The following is a 21,047-nucleotide window of genomic DNA, read 5'->3' as shown; positions in this document are numbered from 1 at the left end:
TCAGGGGCTGATGTTCAGGGTTATAGGCTCAAACTTTTAAGGCCATCTTATGACCCCTGAGGGACTACGAAACCGTATGAAAAGAGCCACACAACTGCACAGTCACCCATCAGGACACACAGTGGAAATGACTCAATCACTATCTTTATTGACGGGAGCTGGGGTCAGAAGCAGCGGAGGATTTCCCAGTTGGCCATCCAGCTCCATCTGCAAGACGCAGCTGCCCTGCCTCATCCAGGAAGGTTGGACTGCTTGCTTCCCACCCTAGCTCTGCCTCAGAGGAACCCCAGAGCTGGGCCTCAGGCTCTACACAGGCCTGAGTTTGCCAACTTCCTCCTCCTGGGGTGGCCTGCATTCTCTCTGACCCTTGACCTTTTGACCTTCTACAACCCAGTTCTCATGAATACCTTCACCCTGGTCGCTGACACAGAGACCACTCACAGAAGAGGCAGGATGTGGGCTGAGTCTGAGCTGAGGGTACCTGTACTTTGTATCCCGTAGGTAGGCCCCTTGTGGTGAACAGTGGCTTACCCAGCGTGGTTCAGTTTCCTCCTGGATTCCAGCAGACTGGTGGGCTGGGGAACCACATCCACACCGTGGTGAGGACTCTGAGGCCCAGAGAAGGAGGGCCAGGCCAAGCGGCTTGAGGTGAATAGAAGATCCAGGTTTCTCAGCTTCTGGATTTGTGGGTTCCCTGAGGACCCTACCTTTGCAGAGTAGGGCTGGGGTTTAGGCAGAAACTCCAACCTCTCAAGGACCAGCTTGGTTAGGACCAAACGGGTCATTTCTGGGAGGGTGAGGGTGGGGTCCTGGGTCAGCCTGGGGCACTGGCTATACTCCCTGTGACAGTCCTTTAGCCTCTTGTCATCATCGGGAACCCTGGGAACACAGAGGAAGGGGAGGTCTGACCCTACCAGGGGCTTACCACCCCTCCCTGGTGTCCTGAGGAGCCACACCCCCTCCCAAGATCAACACTGTGGCCTGTGCCCCTCTCACCAGCGCCACAGACCCTCCAGGGGCCCCTTGCTGCAGGCTCTTCCTAACACTAGGGCTGCAAGGGGCGAAGCCTGCTCAAGATCACAGCCCAGTTCTGTTCTCTCCTCTCCTCTCCTCTCCTCTCCTCTCCTCTCCTCTCCTCTCCTCTCCTCTCCTCTCCTCTCCTTTCCTCTCCTCTCCTCTCCTCCTCTCTCCTCTCCCCCTCCCCTTCCTACTGTCTCTGCTTCCTCTCCTTCATCTTGACCACCTTCTCCCTTTGTCTCTTCCCCTCAGGCTGCCTGCCACATCGTCTCTGCCCTGGGGACCAGGTACCTGACCTAAATAGGGTGAGTCAGACTGTGGGTGGCCTGAGCCTGTGTGTGTGTGGTCCCTCCCCCAGAAAAGGAATACAAAATTAGAAGCATCAGTCAGATGCAGGCCCTAGAGGGAACCAAGCAGTGAGAAACCCTGAAGCTTGGATTCTTCTTCTTTTTCTTCTTCTTCTTCTTCTTCTTCTTCTTCTTCTTCTTCTTCTTCTTCTTCTTCTTCCTCTTCCTCTTCCTCTTCCTCTTCCTCTTCCTCTTCTTCTTTTTCTTCTTCTTCTTCTTTTTCAGTTTTTCGAGACAGGGTTTCTCTGTAGCTTTGGAGCCTGTCCTGGGACTAGCTCTTGTAGACCAGGCTGGCCTCGAACTCACAGAGATCCGCCTGCCTCTGCCTCCTGAGTGCTGGGATTAAAGGTGTGCACCTCCACTGTCCAGCTCATCTGTCTCCTAAAAACTTTTTCTCTCACACGCAGGTGCACAGGAGGCCCAGCACTGAGACACTGGGGTGAGGGCCTGGAGGACATTGGGCTGTCCAGCAGGAGAGGTAGAAGCCTAGGCAGGAACAGAGTGGCCAAGGCCACACAGCAGCATGGGAAGGGCTGACCTGGGTCCTAAGCACATTCGTCCTACCATCTTACACTCCTTTGGGCTTCAGTCAAACCCCAGCTTATCCGCATCCCTGATTCCTCAAGCCCTGCTCTATCTCCCTAAGGGTCAAGATACAGACTGACCCTCCCCCCAAGATACCTTGTTCCTTGGTCAGCCTGCTCACATCATTTTAACTTGGGCTCGGGAGAGTCACCCTAGTAATGATGCCCTCCAGACCCCTCTTATGACAGGGCCCATCCAGGCCTCATTATGCCCATCCCTGAATCAAAAGTAGAAAGCAAGGCCCAGAGAGGGCAAATGACCTGCTAAGGGACACACAGCAAGTCTTAGAACAGTGGGGCAGAACCCAGGCCTCTGAACATTCCATCACTGGACCCGGCGTCCTCAGCGGCCCAAAGACAGCCGGAAGAGCTGCGCAAATGAAGTCACCTCAGCTTGCTCAGACCACTGCAAGTGTCTGGTACTCATGTCCCTGGGCCAGGCACAGCCTCTGCCCTTCTCAGGCCCTGCTGGTCCTTTGAAGTCCTTACAGGTGGCTCAGGGTGCTAGACCTGTCCCCAATTGTGGCCTCCCGGGGTAGAAGCTGCTGCTCCTTGGCAGCCCCTGTGCTGGGCTCCTGCCCACTGGTGCCAGGCTGTGCAGCCTGACTGCCTTTCCCATTCGTCTCCTTCCTCCTCTGAGCCCTCCGCTCCTCCTCTTCTCTTCTCTCTTCCTCCTCTTCATCCTCCTCCTCCTCAGTCTTCTCTGGAGGGCCAGACCCTGGCTCCTGACTCCGTATGCGACGGGACGGTCTCAGCAGGACCCTGCGGAAGCCCTGCTTGAAGCGGTAGGAGAGGAAGCCATACAGGATGGGGTTGGCACAGCTGTTGGCGTAGGGCAGTGCCACCACCAGGAAGTAGAGCCCAAAGAAGGCGGGCTCCTCGGGCAGCGGGCACACCACATTAATGATGTTGAGCAGATAGAAGGGCATCCAGCAGAGGACAAAGAGCGCCACCACAGCCACCACCATGCGTGTGACCCTGCGCTCAGAACGCCGCCGCCGCTGGCATGAAGGTGCCTGGACCCACTGGCAGGATGGTGCGCGCACACGCCGTGTGGTCGACCGCACCTTCACCACGATGAGCAGGTAGCATAAGCAGATGACCAGCAGGGGCCCGAAGAAGCCCAGTGCCGCTGTGTAGATGATGAACGCCGCTCGCCAAGCAGCCGCTGGCTCTGGCCACTGCATGTGGCACGTGCTCATTCCCCGGGGCACTCCTGAGAAGACGACCACGGGCAGCACCACCACGGCTGAGGCCACCCAGACAGCGGCACTGACGGTGCGAGCCACGGGTGCCGTGCGCCAGCGGGCCGAGCGTGTGGGATGCACCACGGCCAGGTAGCGGTCCACGCTCATGACGGTGAGGCAGAAGATGCTGGTGAACTGGTTGATGCCGTCCACGGCCATGACCAGACGGCACATGAGAGAGCCAAAGGGCCAATAGGACAGGGCGTTCTGAGCAGCCAGGAAGGGTAGCCCTAGCATGAAGAGTTCATCAGCCAGCGCCAGGTTGAGGATGTAAACACTGGTCACCGAGGGACTGGCTGTGTGTCGCAGGACTACGTAGATCACCAGAGAGTTCCCGAGCAGGCCCACCACACACACCACCAGGTACACCAGAGAGATCAAGATGCCACTGACAGCCAGCCCTGCCAGGCTAGCGCCAGCAGATGCATTGCCCAGAGTAGTGTTCAACGGCCAGGCAGAGGATGTGTTCCCAGGGTCCAAGGTTATGGGCACCAATGAAGGATAGGCAGCAGTGGCCATGGCCACGGAGAGGCTGGTCAGCAATTAACTAGTCCTGGCCTATAGGAGGAAGAACACACCGTCACTGTGCTGAGAACCCTTCCTTTGTGCCACTCCACCACCGCGACCTAGAACATGGAGACCTACTATGTGCCCGCTCAGCGCTTGATGAGCATCTTGTAAACTCTGCAGTAACGTGAGGGATGCTATTCTAATTTCTCAGATGAGACAAGTCCTCCAAACCCCAGATGAAAGTTGGTATAGGAGTGTCTTTTCTAGCAGAGCCCAGAACTTTCCTCAGTTCCCAATTCCAGACAGGATGGCAATGAGTTGATGATGTCGCCTCTCCCGGGACTCAGAGCCCTTAGCACCTCCCTAACACTGGCCATCACATGGGGTCCCTACCTAAAGCCCTACCTGGGGGGATGACTGTGAACATGAGAGTGGGTGCCTGTACCCCTTTTCCTCCCAGACATACAGGTGATGTGAAGTCTGCAAGGCATCTGGATGCTATATCCCCCAGCTGCAGGGCTGTGGGTACTGGGCTGGGCAGGAGGGGGCATCAACTGGCAGGAGTGGGCATTCCCTGGCACCTGGTGAGGTCCTTTTATACCGTCTCTGTTCCTGGACCTCAGGGATTCTGCTGGGCTCCCCTGCTGGACTCCTGCATCACTGAGATTCATCTGACCTTGGACCATTTCCAGTGTCCCCCACCTCTCACTCCATCATCTCCTGCACCAGTGAATGAGGCATCGAGTGAGTCAGAGGAGCCCAGAGTGGGCAGTCTTGTGAAGGAGTGGGCTGCAGTGTGGGGACCGGGCCTGGTCAGCAGGTTGCTGTTTCCAGAACTCCCAGTAAGAGGCTAAGAGCAGCCATTGGCTTGACCGCCCATCTCTTTCCAGCCATTGAACCTTTCTGCCTACCCCTAGCAGCTCCCTTGGATCTTGGATCCTGAGTGCTCCCACCTCCATGCTGCAGAGTGGAGCTAAGTGGAAGTCTCTAAGCTAAGAAGCTTCCCTTCTCAATTCCGTGTTGACCCACTCTGGGTCTAGACCCCTCCACTGGAAACAGAGGGCTTCGGGTATCCCAGTGAGACTCCGAAAGTAGAAGATTCCTGGGAAGGGGAAGCACCTAACTCCCAGCATGCTCCTGAGTAGGGAGCATGTGCAACAGCTCTAAGTGCCAGGTTGTTGATGCCAAGGATGGAAAAAGACCCCTGGCGGAGTGCCTAGGCTCTTTTCTGCTACACTCCAGATTGGCCAGGCTTCCAGCAGCCTCTAAGCTCCAGGCTCAGGGAGCCCCCACGTGGTTCTCAACCTGCTGTACCCTCAGTTCTCTTGAGCTGGGTCTGGTGAATCTGGGCACTAAGCTGTGGGATCCTGTAGGGTCTTCACAGAACTGGCTCTTCCTTGCTGAACCCTGACTAGGAAAAGTTGTAGTCTCAGAAGTGACACGACCCCTGTGTCTGAGCACAAAGCATACCTGCTGTCCTCACCAACAGGAGCTAAGGAAAGTCCCAAGACTCTGGCCGTAGCTAGGAAGGAGCATGTATAGAACCTATGACTTGTCATCCCTTTTTACAGGCTGGCAGACTGAGGCCAGGCCAGCACAGTCTCCTACCTCAGTACCATGCTGGCCTCACTATCCTGCCGGCCTAGGCAGAACTTGCTGGCTGATGTCTGTGCTCTTGAACTCGGGGCCATGAGCCCAAAGCCTCAGACCCATAGGAGCCTGGAGATGGGAATTTAAATTCTTGGAACACAGCCACGGCTCTCAGAGTCAGGTTTTCAGGCCTTGTGACTTTTAATCAGAGAATGTCGCAACTCCAGACAGCTGGAGTCCAACCATCCTAGGCCGGGAACTGTGGGTTCTAGGACCTCACATTTCTGCTCCCAGGGTGGAGGTGGGGCGCCCTACGTCACCCGGCCACCCTGCCCACTTGGTTTGCGCAGTTCCTCTCTCTAGCTTTCCCACAGGGTGGCGAATCAAAGACACTCAGGACTGCAGGAGAAAAGAGTGCCAGGCACAGCGAAGAGCTGAGAGCCAGGCAAACCTCATTTCCAGGTTTCCGGCACAGATGCCCTTGGGGAAGCCCAGGGTGTGCTCCAAGGATGGCCCCTCCAGCCTCACACAGGAACATTCATGAAGCTGCAGAAGCACATGCGCACATACCACACAACACACACACACACACACACATACACACACACACACATACACACACTCTCGGAGAGAGGAATACAGCTACCCAGCTAAACCCTCCCCAGACTCGGGGGTGGAGCATCCCTCCTGGTACCCTGGCCTCCCTCCAAGACACCCTCCTTGCTGTCAAAGTTGACAGGCCAGGCAGGTGCCAGAACACAGAAATCACATCCTTTCACCCGGGAAGACAGACCTGCAATTTCGGTGCCGTCTTTTCTTCAAGGATCTGGAATCCTATGCCTGATCTAATTCTTCTTTGGAAGGGAGGGAGGGACTTTGCCTCTCTGTCTGGTTTATCTTTGGCACAAGCTTGCCTGAAAGCTGGGGGTGGAATCTCCTCAGGGGACTGTTCAGGAGAGGAGAGACCCACAGAGAGGATGAGTATTGTTCCCAAGCCCCACAGCAACTACGGCTGCCCCCTCAGGCATGGAAGACACTCCAGTTGCTCTTATTTCCCTCTCTTTCAACTCCTACCCCCTCCAGAGTACTTTCACTGAGCACTTAGCCCAGCACCCAGAGCTCGGTAAGTACTAACAGAAACAAGCATGCTAGAAAGTAGATCTCACAAGTGCAAGATGTCCCTGGGCCGAGACTTCAAATTCACATCCTGAGACCCTAGCAGAGCCCAGAAAGGAGGGATGAAGGAAGAATTTGAAGATTGGAGAGAGGTTAAGTGACTTCCGCAAGATTACCCAACTGGGTGAGTGAGAAATCAGATCCAAATTCTATCCTTCTACTGAGCCTTGCTGGGTTTCCTTAAAGGCTTCCAGCTTAGAGTTGTTAAAAGCCAATGCAGACTGAGGACCCCTGGCTCTGTCATCTGTCTGCCCTCTGCACCTCTGAAGTTGGGGTTTTGTTAGTCAGCAGTGACTGACAGATGCCCTAGGCCCGGGACCTGGCTCCCGGGAGCAGCCCCTAAGGCCCTGAGCTGGGACTCGCCCTCTGCTGAGGGAAAACGGCTATGTGACCTTGGACAACTCACTTCCTTCTCGTTCTAGTCTCCTCCCACCACAATGGAGTCACGCTTACCCAGTCCCAGGGTGCTGCAGGGGTGAAAGGGGTGTGTCAGACGCTCCGCTCCCAGCTTGAAGGGGAGCTCAGGAGTGCCACCACGAAGGCCCAGGAGGCTGGACAGCAGTGTGCATCTGGTTTGGTCCAGTTCCGACATTCTGCTGTACGGAGGCTTCAAGGTTCTGGAATGACGGCACAAGATGCTAGGATTAATAACCCTTCCTACCTTACAGCCCACACAGAGGTCACCAAAAGCCTCCCTCACTGCTTCCTAGAACTCTCCACCCTCTGCTAGCCCTAATCTCAGCCCTAAATTCAACCTGGCCAGAGAAAGGGCTTAGGTATCCCACCCTCTAAGATCCCCGTGAGCCCAGCCTCCTTACCTGCCCACAGGGCAAGAGCTCCCTTTGTAGTCGCCAGGCTGGGTAACATTCTGCAGCCAGGCACCACTAGCAGACAAGCAGCTGGTGTCCCACACAGTGCCCACTCCTCCAGCGCTCGTGGACTCGGGCCCTTTCTAGGCCCTCAGCGGCCACGTCAGCCCACATTGCCTCTCCCATCTGGTCCCCAGCCCTGACTTCCCACCTTCACCTCCTCCGTCCTTCATCCCCCATCTCCAGGACTCGTGGAGGGTGCAGGACACAGAATGGGGTCTTCCGACAGCACCCAGTCAGGGGTGGCAGGAGTCACTTCCCAAGGTGACAGGAATGTGGAGAGAGCAGGGGACATAAGAAGCCAATAGAAAATAAGGAAAGGGGGGGTGGGTCGGAGGTGGAGAGAGGGAGGCGAGAGAGAGGAGACAGTGTGTGGGTGGAAAGGCAGAATGAGGGGGAGTGAGGAGAGATGCTTGGCAAGGAGAAGGGACAGAGGAGAAAAAAGGAGAGGAGAGAATGGACGGATGGAGGAGCAGGGAGAGATGCAGAAAACGGCAGGGACAGAGGGAGGCAGGAGGAAGGAGAAAGAGGGGGTGGTAGGGACAGTGACAGAGAAGGATTGTGCCACAGATGGTGACATGGAGAGCCAGCAGAGGGGGAGCAGGAGGGGCCAGGAGGAGGGGCTGAGGGCCGGACAGTAGGTGCCAGACTGAGAGGGGCAGCAGGTTAAGGGCGGAGGCCGGTAGAGGGAGAGGCAGATCCCGTTACCGAGGAGATTTCAGCCACCCACGCTGGCCTTGGCTCCCGCAGGGACTTGGAAAAAAGAGGGGAGCAGCGGAGAGGGGGAGCTGCCTGCCAGAGGCAGGACAGCCCCAGATCCCCAGGATATACTCTGTGAGGGAGGGGGCTGTGCAGCAGATGAGGAGGGAGGAGGCAGGATGGGCACTGAGATGCAGGCTCCGAGCCCACAGCTTTGCTGTTGGGAATCCCAAAGGCAATGGGACAGGTCCAGAAGAAGGCAGCTAGGGGCTGTGGTCCTGGGGTCAGTTGGATCTGGACAGAGGAGCAGAGAGATGGAATAGGAAGGAGGTATTTTGGGCTTTGAGAACCAAGAGGCAAAAGTCAAAGATAAACAGGGGGAAAACAAATTCCTGCTCTTTGAACTGATACAATTTGAAATATAACAAGTGCACTTGAAGACAATTGTTCTTATCGACAATAGACATATCGCCTAATGAGCTCCCTGGGAGGGGGATATCTGACTCTGTTGGAGCATAAAGGTGGTGGTCCCCAGCGTCAGATTGTTCACCTGACTAAGCCATTTGTTCTCGAATGGTGACGTGGACAGACCCAAGCAGTAAATGGTGGCAATCTGTGGCCACTGCTGCTCTAAAGTGGACACAGGCTCTGAGCAGCTCCGGATATGTCCTCAGAGTCCAGGGTGAGCCTCCCGAAGAAGCTGTCTTTCTCCGCTCACAGTTCCCCAAGGTCTTCAGTGCAGTCACCCACAGCATACGCCCCCTGTTGCCTGCTAACTACAACTTCCCCTTGGCTCCCTGAGCTCTGAGCTTATCAACCTCATTCATTCATCCATCCATCCATCCATCCATCCATCCATCCATCCATCCATCCTCAGACACTGTTGTCTCCAGTCTTGTTCCAGTCTCTAGGAAGGAAAAGGAAGAGGTTATCCCTAAGCAGACAGTCCACACCCCACCACTAAAGGATAAATCCAACTTCCCAACCTTGGCTAGGACCAAAAGGAAATGGGGCAGGGACAGAGCTAGGAACCACGAGGGTGGGTGAGGAGCTGGCATCTCACCAAGCAAGGATCTAGGCAGGCAGTCACAGTGAAACCTGGGGAACTTATGGTCAGCTTGGGATATGGTCCTCTCAAACCTGATGAGCCAGGAGCTTCTGAGAATGGAAGAGAGGGGCTGTGCCTTGATTGAGATTTCCACACTTCTTTATCTGCTGCCCCGAGCCACATCCATGGCAAGGGTAGGAGCAGGAGGCCAGTCAGAAGCCTCGGTGTCTTCACACAAGCTGTACCTGCAGCTGAAATACTGATTTTACCCCATCCCCATGAGTGGGGAAAAAATGGTCATTAAGTTGACAGTTCTCATCCAGGACAGGGAGTCTCACTCCCCAGACTTCCAGACTCTGTCCTCATAGCCGTGATATACTTCATGATGACTCACCTGAGGATGGGGCATGAATGTTTTCTGTACTGGACTGTCAGTTCCCCCAAGGGACACTTCTATCCAGGTCCCAAGGTGGCCCTGGGCTGGCACCAGCCTGGCACACAGTAGGTATTCATCCCATGACTAGTGAAAGAGGATGGAAGATGGATGCATGTATGGACACATGAATGAATGGATGCATGCATGCATGAATGTATGAATGGATAGATGATGGTGAATACATGAATGGATGATGGATGAATGGATGGATGATGGATGGATTCTTTCATGGATGCATGAATGGATAAATGATGGGTGGATACATGAATGGATGATGGATGGATGGATGATGAATGGATGGATACATGCATGCATGGATGCATGAATGGATAGATGACGGTGGATACATGAATGAATGAATGAATGATGGATGAATGGATGGATGGATGGATGGATGGATGAATGGATAATGGATGAACTCAAGTTCATGGGTGAATGAGGGGGAATGAATGGATAGTGAGTAGCAGAGGGACAAGGGACACCTGTTTTCTGAGAGTACACTGGAAGAACGAGAGGGGGTAAAAGGCATCCTATACAGCAGAGTGGGGTCAACCCTTCTCTAGGAGACTTCTGCCAGCAAAAGTGACCTGGGGCTCCCATTGAACCCAGAGAGGGGAAAATACAAGTCAATGCCTAGAGTTCTGGGAGTAGGGGACACTGGGAACCCAGAGACACTCCAGAGGGATGGTCCTCCCCTGGGGGATTGAGGTTCTGGAAGCCTGTGACTCCAAGTCCCAAATTCCTGACCCCAGGCTGGACCTGACCTCCAGGGCTGTCAGGGTGTAGAAGCTTCCTGGCTGAATTTCCCAAAGAAAGGGCAGCACCAGGCACCCCCATGTGATTTTGGCCTTGGCAAAAACCGTGGTGGTGTCTCCACCCTCACACTAGAGGGCTCCCATGGCCAGCAATAGTGCCTCTTCCACCAGACAAGGGAGCCCAGATCCAGGCTCTTCTCCCTGGGAGCCAGAGAAAACCCTCCCCTCTCCTCCCTGACGGTGCCTAGGCAGGAACTGACCATGGGGCCAGGGAGATACCTAGCTATCAAAACAGGCTCGTCTTCTAAAACATGAGATGCCTTCCTGGCCCTATTTTCACTTCTTCACTAATGTCCCCATCTAGGGTGTCTTTGGGTTTGTCACCTGCTGCTGGGTCCTTACTGGCTGTGTGACCAACCATCCCTGAGCCTCCTCCCCAGCTCCTATGTCACAGGGCTATGCAGATAGCAGGATGAGCCACCCCTCCCACCCCCAAGACTGCAGCAGTTCTTGGGAACCTGTCACTTCTGACTTCTGAGCTCCTCCGTGTCAGGGACCTGAGGACTGTGGCACTGGACAGCGGGGTTTCAGTCCCAGCTCTGTCCCCAGCTACATGACTGCAAAATCCCTCTTGGAACTTCAGTGTTCTCCTCCAGTAGAGGCCACTGCACCACCCAGCCTCAGGGGATCTGATCATGGTTGGCCGGAGTCTGTCTCTGTGTCTGTCTGTCTGTCTGTCTGTCTGTCTGTCTGTCTGTCTCTCTCTCTCTCTCTCTCTCTCTCCACACACACACACACACACACACACACACACACACACACACACACACACACACACACACACAATCTGTCTCTCCTCTCTCACCTGGCTGACTCTCCAGCATCCCTCTACACCAGCCTTCGTGGGATTCTAAGCGTGCCACCCCCCACCCCTCACCCCCGCTGGTATTTCACCTACTCTTTTTTTAACTAAAGGTACTTGAAAATCAAGAAGGACACCGTGACCTTCCCTTCTCCCTTTGAAAGCAGGGCCTGAAGGCCACGAGAGAGAGGAGAGAGAGGCGCCTTCCAGCACCAGGAGGAGGGGAACTGGCTTGTTACCAGGCACAGCTGGGGAGGGGAGGGTCTACAGAGCTCACCTTCTATTTAACCCTCATCTTCCCACGCCACAGTTGCCACACTCTCTACCCAGCCCATGAGCACATGAACTTGAACTTTGTTGCCCGTGGGAGAAGTGAGACGGGAGACGCTCCTATACCACGCACATTGGTACCACTCACATGCCTGTCTCCCCTTAATCTGTCGCGTGTCCATTTCATTCATGGCATGGTCGAAGACCCTTAGACAGCAGAGAGACATCAGTCTGCTCAGGAGGAACAGTGAATATGTGAAAAGCCTGAGTCACAGACTGACTCCTCATGGCCACCTGTCACTCACTGAATAAGTCCCTGCCTCCGTGTTTAGTGCTAACCTGCCTCTGCCGACCTGTTCTTCCATTTCACCCCTCCTCTTGTTGCTAGTGCAACTGAACCTCATGAGGGCCCTGGGGCCTTTGCCCAGGCTGCTCCCCATGTCTCCCCTGCTCTGAGGCATGCTTCCTCCCCTGGGCCTCCTTTTCATCTGTAATGCAACTATTTTTCATTTCTAATTAGTTTTTGCATTCTTCAAGCATTATCTGCAAGCATGTTTCTGAATCCTGTTGTACTAAAAGGTTTTAAATGACAAGATGTAGCCGCCCTCCAGTGGCCCCCTTACCGCTCCCCAGTCTGTCTCAGAGGCAGCGCTGACATTTAGTTATGTTTAAACACCCACACTTCCTAAGTGTCATTGTACTCTTTCTCCAACACCCCCCCACACACACACATGTTGCATTTTTGAGATAGGGTCTTACTATGGAGCCCAGATTAATGCTGCATCCTCCTGCCTCAACCTTCCAAGTTTGGGACTCCTAATTATGGGTCATCCCACACAACAGAGTTTTTTGTTTGTTTGTTTGTTTGGCTTGTTTATTTTTTGAGTCAGGGTTTCTTTGTAGCTTTGGGGCCTGTCCTGGAACTAACTCTTGTAGACTAGGCTGGCCTTAAACTCACAGAGATCTGCCTGCCTCTGCCTCCTGAGTGCTGGGATTAAAAGTGTGTGCCACCACTGCCTGGCTCAGGTTTTTTTTTTAATGTACTTTATGTGTTTGAGTTTTTGTCTGAAAATGTCTGTGTACCATGTGCATGTCTGATGCCAAATGGGCCCAGATGGTTGCTAGCCACCGTGTGTGTGTGTGTGTGTGTGTGTGTGTGTGTGTGTGTGTGTGTGTATCTAAACCCCAGTCCTCTGGGAGAGCAACCATTGTTCTTTACAGTTGAGCCATCTTTCCAGCTCCCTACGCAACAGAGACCTTGATTTCTTCCTCTTGTTCTTGCTTCCCACCCTCTCAGCAATCTTCACTCTTTCAGTTGCTTACTTAAAAAAAAAAAAACCAACATACTTTTCAGGGGCTTATTATTTCCACATGACCCTGCAGTGCCCTGAAAGCCATGCAGCAGAAGCCCCAGAGTCCAGCTGTAGTGAGAATTTTCTTGGAGGTCACCAAGTTGTTTCCCCCAGTGCTAGCTGTCCCCTGGGCTAACCCCCTGGGACTGTGTCTTCTTCAGAGTGGGTTGTTTCAGCTTTTCCCCAGATTTTGTCTGCTTTCTGGAGTTCCAGGCTTCCCCTCCGGTGATCTCTTACTTAGGAGGAGTGTAGGCCCTGGAAGACGTGCCTGCCTGGAACACTTAACACCTTCCGTTCACAGACAGCCAGGGTGGGTGTTGTTTTTGAGGCCTGGCTCATGGACGCCACCTCTGGGTGGGCTCTGACTTCTGCACTGCACCCATTCCCACTCCACAGCACATGCATTTCTATGTGTGGCCTTTCCCCTTAGTTCCTCTTTGTCTCTGCCTGTTATGAGGCACCAGCTCCCTCCACCATGCCCTTTCCTCCATGCCCACGTGTCTAAAAGCAACCTCTGGAACCACAAGTCCCAATCTACCGTTCAGACCCTAGGCTGTTTACTTCAGACGTTCTGTCACTACCACAAAAGTCACACCGAAAGGCTAGTGCTGAGAAGTGAGGTGACTTCTCTGACGGTTCTTGGCCGTGTGGTCCTGAAGGCTTCAGAACTGGTTTGTGGGAGGAATTGGAAAAAAAAAAAACTTGGAGACATAGGCTGGTGGAGCCCTGGAATGCTGCAAGCAAGAGCTAAGTGGGCCATTCCGGTTGAACCTCAGAGAACCAGAATGCAATCAGGATGTTCCGCAGAACTGTGAGTGGATGAACCTTTTCCTCCCCAAGTTGCTTTGGTCATGGTGTTTACCACAGCAATAGGAACTTTAATTAGGACAAGTTGGTACCAGGAGTGGAGTGTTGCTTTGACAGACATGACCATGTTGTTTTGGGTGGGACTGTGAAGGACTTTGGAACTCTGGGCAAGAAATCCATTGAGTGTCAAGAGCTCAGTGGGCTGTTCTGTAGGGGCTTGAAGGGAAGACTGTTGAGAGCCGTGCAGACGGTGGAGACCTGACTTGTGACGTGAAGAGCAGAGCAGACTCTGCTGGGCCGTTTGTGTGAAGGATCCGTGGCTCTGCCCTGTTGGGGCTAAAGAACCAGCTGTGGTTATAAAGAGATCAGAATTAATGAGCGGACACCCTCTTGGAAGTGTTTCCTGAGAGCAGGCGCACCGGGTCTGTGTTTCGGAAGTCAAGGTCGAACCCTGTGATAGCAGCCGAACTTGGTAGTGTTAGAGTCACCCAGATGGTATTGGTTTTGAAGACACGAAGGGGTCGTGAGGGGCATCTGAGGCTTGGCTCTCTGTGGCAGGGCTGGAGTTCCTGAAAAGAGCCCAGGAAAGGCTACTGGTGAACGTGCAGCCCAGTTGCAGCAAGAAGCCCCACCATTCTGGGAGAACCGGTCCCTCGGGGTGATCACCAAAAGCAGCAGCTGCAGCAGAGTGTGGTCAGATGGGGCCTACAAGACAAGCTGTGGAGGCTGCAGAGGGCAGAGTCAGAGACGCAACCTAAGGCCCATGGAGGAGCCCAGAAGATTGTGTGTGAATCCCTGGTAATTGGACATTGAGTTATGTAAACTTTAGGAGCTTGGTTTTGCTTTGTTCAGATTGGGACTGTGTGCCGGTTCTTCCCTCTTGAAGTAAGAAAGTACTTCATTTATTTTTGGTTTTATAAGAACCCACAATTGAAAGACTTTGGATTATAGAAAGAATGTATATTTTAAAGAGACTGAATATTATTTTTAACTTTTTTTAGATTTATTATGTGTATAGTGTTCTACCTGCATGTATGCTTGCACACCAGAAGAGGGCGCCAGATCTCAACACACTTATTACAGATGGCTGTCAGCCACCATATGGGTTGCTGGAAATTGAACTCAGGACCTCTTTTTTTGAGTGTGTGGGATTTCAAGACAGAGTTTCTCCATAGCTTTGGAGACTGTCCTGGAACTCGCTCTGTAGACCACGCTGGCCTCAAACTCACAGAGATTCACCTGCCTCTACCTCCCAAGTGCTGGGATTAAAGATGTGTGCCACCACCGCCCAGCCAACCAGTGCTCTTAGCCTCTAAGCCATCTCTCCAGCCCAAAGAGACTGAACTTTGAAGTATTTACAATTTTAAAGACTGTGGGACTTTTAAATTTTAAAATGTTCATATTGTAATGTTGATATTAATGTGTGATCTTGGGAAAGAACAATAAAAAGGCTATGGTCTGGTGTGGTTTTATATCAACTTGACACAAACTAGAGTTATCTAAGAGGAGGGAACCTCAGTTAAGAAAAAATGCCTCCATAAGAACCAGGGGTAGGACATTTTAGTGACTGCTGGGAGAGGGACCCAGTGCACCTGGGTGGTGCCCTTCCTGGGCTGCTGACCCTTGGTTCTGTAAATCAGGGTGAGCAGACCATGAGGAGCAAGCCAGTAAGCAAAACTCCCCCCATGACCTCCGCATCAGTTTCTGCCTCCAGGTTCCTTCCCTGCTTGAGTTCCTGCCCTCACTGCTTTTGATGATGAACTATGAAAGTTTTATATGGAACTATGACTGAATAGCCCTTTCCTCCCCAAGTTGCCTTTGGTCATGGTGCTTCATTGTGAACAGAGCCAGTGCCCATGAAGGTTCAGATGGGACATGAACACTGCTGTGAACTGGACCATGCATCATTAGCGTTTTCTTACGTCAAAGAACCTGTCCCTGCTTCCCTGAGTCTGAGACTTTGTTAGACTAAGCTTAAAGGTGATGGACTAATTAGTATGACAGAGGAAATTTTAAGGCATTTCACCATTTAGATTAGCTAGCTGCTTCTAGCCATACTTATGGCAAGAATCTGGAGAAGAAGGTTTGGAAAAACTTGCAGGTTGCTCAAGATAGGAGTGGTTAAAGTTGGCTCTAAGTGAGGAATAGATTGCTAAAGAGGTTCACACCATTAAAAGGGACTGGGAGACACAAGCAGAGGATCTCTGAGAGTTCGAGGCCAACCTGGTCTACAAAGAGAGTTTCAGGACAACCAGGGCCACACAGTGAGACCCTGCCTCAAACAAGCAAACAAACACCAAAATTACCGACAAAAAGGAAGCCAATACCTTGTATCTGAGTAGTAGGGGAAAAATGCCTTGACACCATCACAAGGGTGATCAGACCTCACCTATTGACAGAGTCCAGGCTGTAAAAAAAAACTCATTTAAAAGATTTTCCCAGGATTCATTTCACCAAACACATCTGCCCAGGCACACAGAGGCTCCAGCTATTGCTTCAAATGATTGCAGATCTCGTGCCATTCATATGACACTGGCTTCGCAGGCACGTAAATTGGAAGAGTTGTACAATCATGGAGGCATCCAGCCAGAGTTGAAAGGAAAGCCCAGGAGGCCAGGTGGAGAGTGCCGGAGTCAGTCCCTGGGAGGGCAATGTGTGAAACTGAGGAGAAACTGAAGGTGCAGTAGAGACCATGGGGAGCTGGAGATGCCAGAGGCGTGGAACAGCTGCCAAGGAAACCCACAGCCAGTGAGCAGAGCCAAACCCGCAGAGAGGCCGTGTGCAATATACCCAGCAAAGCCAGAGTGCTGGGGTCCAAGATCACATTAAGTCACCATGTGCCCTGGATGCAAAACGTGGATCTGCAGGATTTGATGGTTGCCCTGTTGGGTGGATGGCCTCACACCTCCTTTCTAGTCTCCTGTTCGCTCTGGAAGAGTGAGTGTGTTTACTGTGGGTTTTTTTTTTTTTGATTTTGTAAATCTTCCTTGACTTTCAGCCTCCGTTTGAACTTTTAATCAATGTTGAAACCGTTGAGGTTTTTGGAGAAAGCCTCGGTGCGGTGCTGGGTATTCACAGGGCAGCCGTGTTGTTTCCAATGATCGTCTTGCAACTGTCTTCATTTGGAGGTTAAGTGTGGCCTCAGGAAGTGTGTTAGGGTGTCAAACTGACATGGGTGGGATTAAAGAGGTTAATCTTGATTGCCAACTTGATTGACTTGAGAGACACCTAGGACATTAGTAGAGAACACCCTGGGTGTCCGTGGCCATTTCTGGAAATGGTTAGATGATGAGCTTCCGACTTAACCACAGATTTAATCCATTGAGAGTTTACTTCCAGATGGACTGTTGGGGAGCAGAATTGTGGAAGGTGGAGCCCAATCGGAGGAAGAGGGTCTCTGAGACCTTGTTTCAGAAGGATTTGTCTTGGTCCTGGCTTCTTACTGTTTATCTCTTTGCTTTGCCGGCTGCTGAGATGAGCAAGCTGCCCTCTACCAGGTCCCTCCTCCATGATGGCCCATTCTTGCTGCGGTCCTAAAAGGGAGGAATCAATCCACCACCTGCCAATGCCTCTGAAACCTCAGGTGGAAAGGACTCTTACCTCCTTTAAACTGTGTATGTCAGGCATTTTTTTTTAATAAATGGAATCAAATCCACACCTCCAAAATCCAGTGCTGACAACTCACCCTGGCTCCTTGCAGCAGGCACTCTTCCTGCCCTGTGGTCTCAGCCCCAGCAGCCGCCCCCCCCCACTGCCATAGAACTTGGGAAAGCCCTGCCCCCAGCACCTCTGAGCTCCAGTCTCCCGCCTCTGCCTGCCTCAGTCATTATTGCTGGTTGTTTATGAATAGGACTTTGCCTGAGTGCTTCCCCTAGACTGGAAGTGACCAGGCTGTCTTGTTCTGTGTTACCACGAAGACCCTAGTTAGTGCTGGGCAGAGGACTTCAGTCTTGGGAACAGGTGGACCAAGTGTGAGCTGAATTTGTTTGCACTGTGAAGACATCGTCCTAGCGGCTCTGAAGTGATGTCACATCCACAACACGAAAACAAGAACACCGCGCACGAGGGATGAACAAGTGAACCGTCGCTTGGTGACCACCCCTGCTCCAGATTTCGAAAACTCGACTCCATGCGTGGCTCAGCAGTGTTGGGCTCTGCTGTCTATGGAGAAGCACGTGGAGTGGACCTGGACACAGTGAAGCCCTTACTCGGAGGGGTTCGATTGTTATGTGGCATGACTGACTGTGACAGGAGGTTCTGGGAGCAAGACTGGTGAGGACATTTGCAGTGGAGGGGGTGGAGATTTGGGGTTGGCTGGGAGACATCCGGCACGTGGTGAAAGGAAAAAGCAAGGGATCAGAACACATAAAGAATGACGTCAGAGTCCAGATACTGAGTGTCAGTGCCAGTAGGGTATATGGGACTGAGAGCACAGGGGGGCATTAATACAGAGGGGCCATTTCCCCGCTCTCTGGTGACATGGGACCCTCCTAGATGGTCTAGGAGCTCCTGAGGGCATGGTGCTGCCCACAGACTCCATGACAGCCCGCTAGATGAGTTCAGGTGCCAGTGAACGATGGGTCTTACACATTTCTTAAGCAGCAAAGTATAGACGACACTTAGCACGGCCCACTGTATCTGTGACAAGGCCCAGCAGGAGGGGCAGTGCCGTCAGGGGCTGTAATTAGGAGACACTGGGGTGACAACTGTCCAGTCCTGGCCAGTGAGGGCTGACGTGAGACTATGGGGCTAGAAGATCCCTGCTTTGGAAGAAGGAAGAAAGCAGCCGGGTGTTGGGGGTGGGGAGTAGCTTCAGAAGAGGAGGTCCGGTCAGGCAGGCTCTTGCCTTGGCACCCCAGCCATGATGTCCTGGGTGAGAGGGCTGAGCCCTGGCCCCTCCCAGGCCACACACCACGTGAGTGGGTGATCTGAGAGGCTGCGGGAGTAAGCCTCACTCCCGAGCCTACCCAGTGCTTCTTCCTGTTTCAAAAGATGTTCTCTTCCGCTGTTCACGGTACGCCATTTTCTGTCCAAGACGCCCATGAGTCTCAGCCTCTGAGCTCAGGGTCCATGGCCTCAGCCAACAGCAAAGGTCAGCAGAAAGTCCCATCAACTGTGGCAAAAACAAGCACGTGGTCCCTTCGTCCTCCATCCCCAGAACGAGGCTGACTGAGGCTTTTGGGCCCCAGGTTCAATTTATCCTGTTCCCCGTTCTGAGCAGCTGGCTTCTGTTTATGCTGTGGCTTCAAGCTCACAAGATGGCAGCAGCTGCTCCAGACATCCCATCAGAGTTCCGAGCACAGAGGGCCGTGGAGACCAGTTCTGTTATTTCTCTCCCCAGAAGCCACTTCTCTGACCGACTCTCCTTGTGTGTGGCTAGCCAAAATAGTGTGACCTCAGAGCCCCGAAGGCTGAGAAAACAAGTATATTTATTTTAAATATCTATTTTTTAATGGTGTGTGTGTGTGTGTGTGTGTGTGTGTGTTTGAATGAACATAGGTGCAGGTGCCCACATCAGATCCCCCCAGAGCTGGAGTTAGGAACAAAACTTGGGTCCTCTGAAAGAGCAGCAAGCACTCTTAGTTGCTGAGTCTCTCCAGCCCCTGAAAACAAGTGTTCTGTCTCATGCTAAGCACGCTGCTGCCCCAAGCTGAGATTCTCTAAGCATGGAGAGCAGAATGGTGGAAGGGAGGGGTGCAGGGCAGGGGAGGGTGGTCAGGCTGCTTTTTCCATCTGAGCACTGACTGCTAGGCTTTCCAGGACCTGTTTCTTCCTTTGCCATGACTAGCAGCACCCCATGTGACATGATGGGGACTGAGATTACATGTGGGGGTGGGGGAGAGGCGTAGTGGTGTTTTGTATCATTACCGTTGATGTAAAGGCAAGGGCTCCAGGGTGGCCCGGGGGAGCTGAACACCCACTGCAGAACTGCATCCCAGCACAGGGTGTTTAAGGAGCACAGGGTCAGGGGCCAGAATGGTGGGCAGGTGAGCAACAGACAGAGAAGAAAGGTCATGGGAGTGTTTCCGGTGTGCAGGGTTTTCTAGGTTCTTGGTCTTGTGTTGGGGGAACTGAAAGAAAGGCTTACACAGGTTACAGAAGTAACAGGGACTTGATTCTGAGCCAAGTGAAGGCGGAGATGAGAAAGAAGCAAGCTGAGGGCGGACGGGTGAGTGACAGCGCTCTCAAAGGCTCTGGGTGAAGCCCTGGGCGGCTTTTATGCAGTCTGCAGGGAGAAGGGGTTTCACTACTCAGGGCCATAGTTTGAACGATTCTGTGTTTTGATCTACGGATTTATATCATGGAAGTCTTTGCTCAGTATCAGGCACAGAAAGGAGCCGGGAGCTAAAAGAGGCACCCTGGGACTCTGGCTAACTATAGGGGCACCCGGGCCTTAAACATGCCAGCCTGACTGGGTGCAGGTCCTCCCGACCATGTTGGAGCACCCAGCAAGTGTGGGTTTGAATCCTTCTTTCTGTGTCGGGGAAATACATTGAAAGATTGACCTCACATGATCGGAGCTCAGAACAGTGGCTTCCCCTGCTATACCTAGCCCTTCTGGAGGTGGAGTCCCTTAAAGGGGGGTTCTGTGGACTGCGAGTGGGGGTTGGGACTCTAGGAGACAGAACATGGAGAGACGGGGCACTCCTTGGCAGGAACTGGTCTTCCAGGCTTTCAGGGTGAACCATCTCTTCTCAGTCACTTAGGGCCTCAGGTCCTGGGGGTGGGAGCGTCTGTGTCACAAAATCCCTGAAACTATGGCAGCACTTGACGGTCAGTGGAACTGTGCTGGGAGGACAGGGGATCTCAGGCAGTGTCATGCCCAAGGTGGGACTGTCTCAGGGACAGGCCCTGGGGTACCTGATACGGGCACCTCCTCAACTTCCATAGCAACCTAAACTCCCAACCAAGAATTTCAACATTATCCAGGCATGAAGATAATCTCTTATAATCCCAGCACTTAGGAAGCTGAGGTAGGAGGATAGCCAGTCTGAGGTCAACCCAGGCTATAACAAAAACAACAGAAAAAAAAATCTGTTTATCTTAGTGCCAGCTGGGGCAGGAACTGTCCCCAGTAATGGTGAGATGGATATTTACCATATGGTTCTCTGGCTTCTGAACACCTATCCAGTTCTAGAAAGGTTGTTTTTCTTGAGAACACATCCTCTCCACCCCCACCCTGTACCCCAGCTTCCTGGGGGTCACCTCTACTCCTATTTCTTGTGATCACAGTTTGGCGTCCCTCTGACAGACAGCTGGCGGAAGGCGGGCCTAAGACAAACTGGTCCAATCAGAGTAACTCTTCCTTCGAACTTTGCCTGAACTTGAAGCTCAGAGGATCAAGCCCTAAGAGTCAACAGCTTGAAAATGGTCTGCCAGCAGCAGACAGAGCCAGAAGGGACAGGAAGGCAAACTCCGTGGCATCATTTGGACCCCTCCGCCATGCCTTGAGCAAGCTGCACCCGAAGTCACAGCAA

General features: G+C 52.9%; 1 protein-coding gene across 2 annotated transcripts; it reads right to left on the bottom strand.

Annotated features, from left to right (window-relative positions):
* Window positions 1-1,523: 1,523 nt before the first annotated feature.
* On the bottom strand, window positions 1,524-8,154 carry Sstr3 (somatostatin receptor 3). Of its 2 annotated transcripts, none has more exons than XM_075959961.1 (3): window positions 7,290-8,154; window positions 6,925-7,088; window positions 1,524-3,753 (listed from the first exon to the last, which is right to left on the bottom strand). In XM_075959961.1, the coding sequence occupies exon 3, from the start codon at window positions 3,712-3,714 to the stop codon at window positions 2,434-2,436; it is 1,281 nt and encodes a 426-aa protein (XP_075816076.1). In that variant the 5' UTR covers window positions 3,715-3,753; window positions 6,925-7,088; window positions 7,290-8,154; the 3' UTR covers window positions 1,524-2,433. The 2 variants fall into 2 exon arrangements, with proteins under 2 accessions (XP_075816076.1, XP_075816077.1); XM_075959962.1 differs by having other exon boundaries at window positions 7,498-7,904.
* Window positions 8,155-21,047: the final 12,893 nt, after the last annotated feature.

Source organism: Microtus pennsylvanicus, chromosome 2, assembly GCF_037038515.1.
Source record: "Microtus pennsylvanicus isolate mMicPen1 chromosome 2, mMicPen1.hap1, whole genome shotgun sequence".
Lineage (NCBI taxonomy): Eukaryota > Metazoa > Chordata > Mammalia > Rodentia > Cricetidae > Microtus > Microtus pennsylvanicus.
The sequence above is the reverse complement of the archived record's forward strand: the minus strand, read 5'-3'. Positions and strand labels throughout refer to the sequence as shown.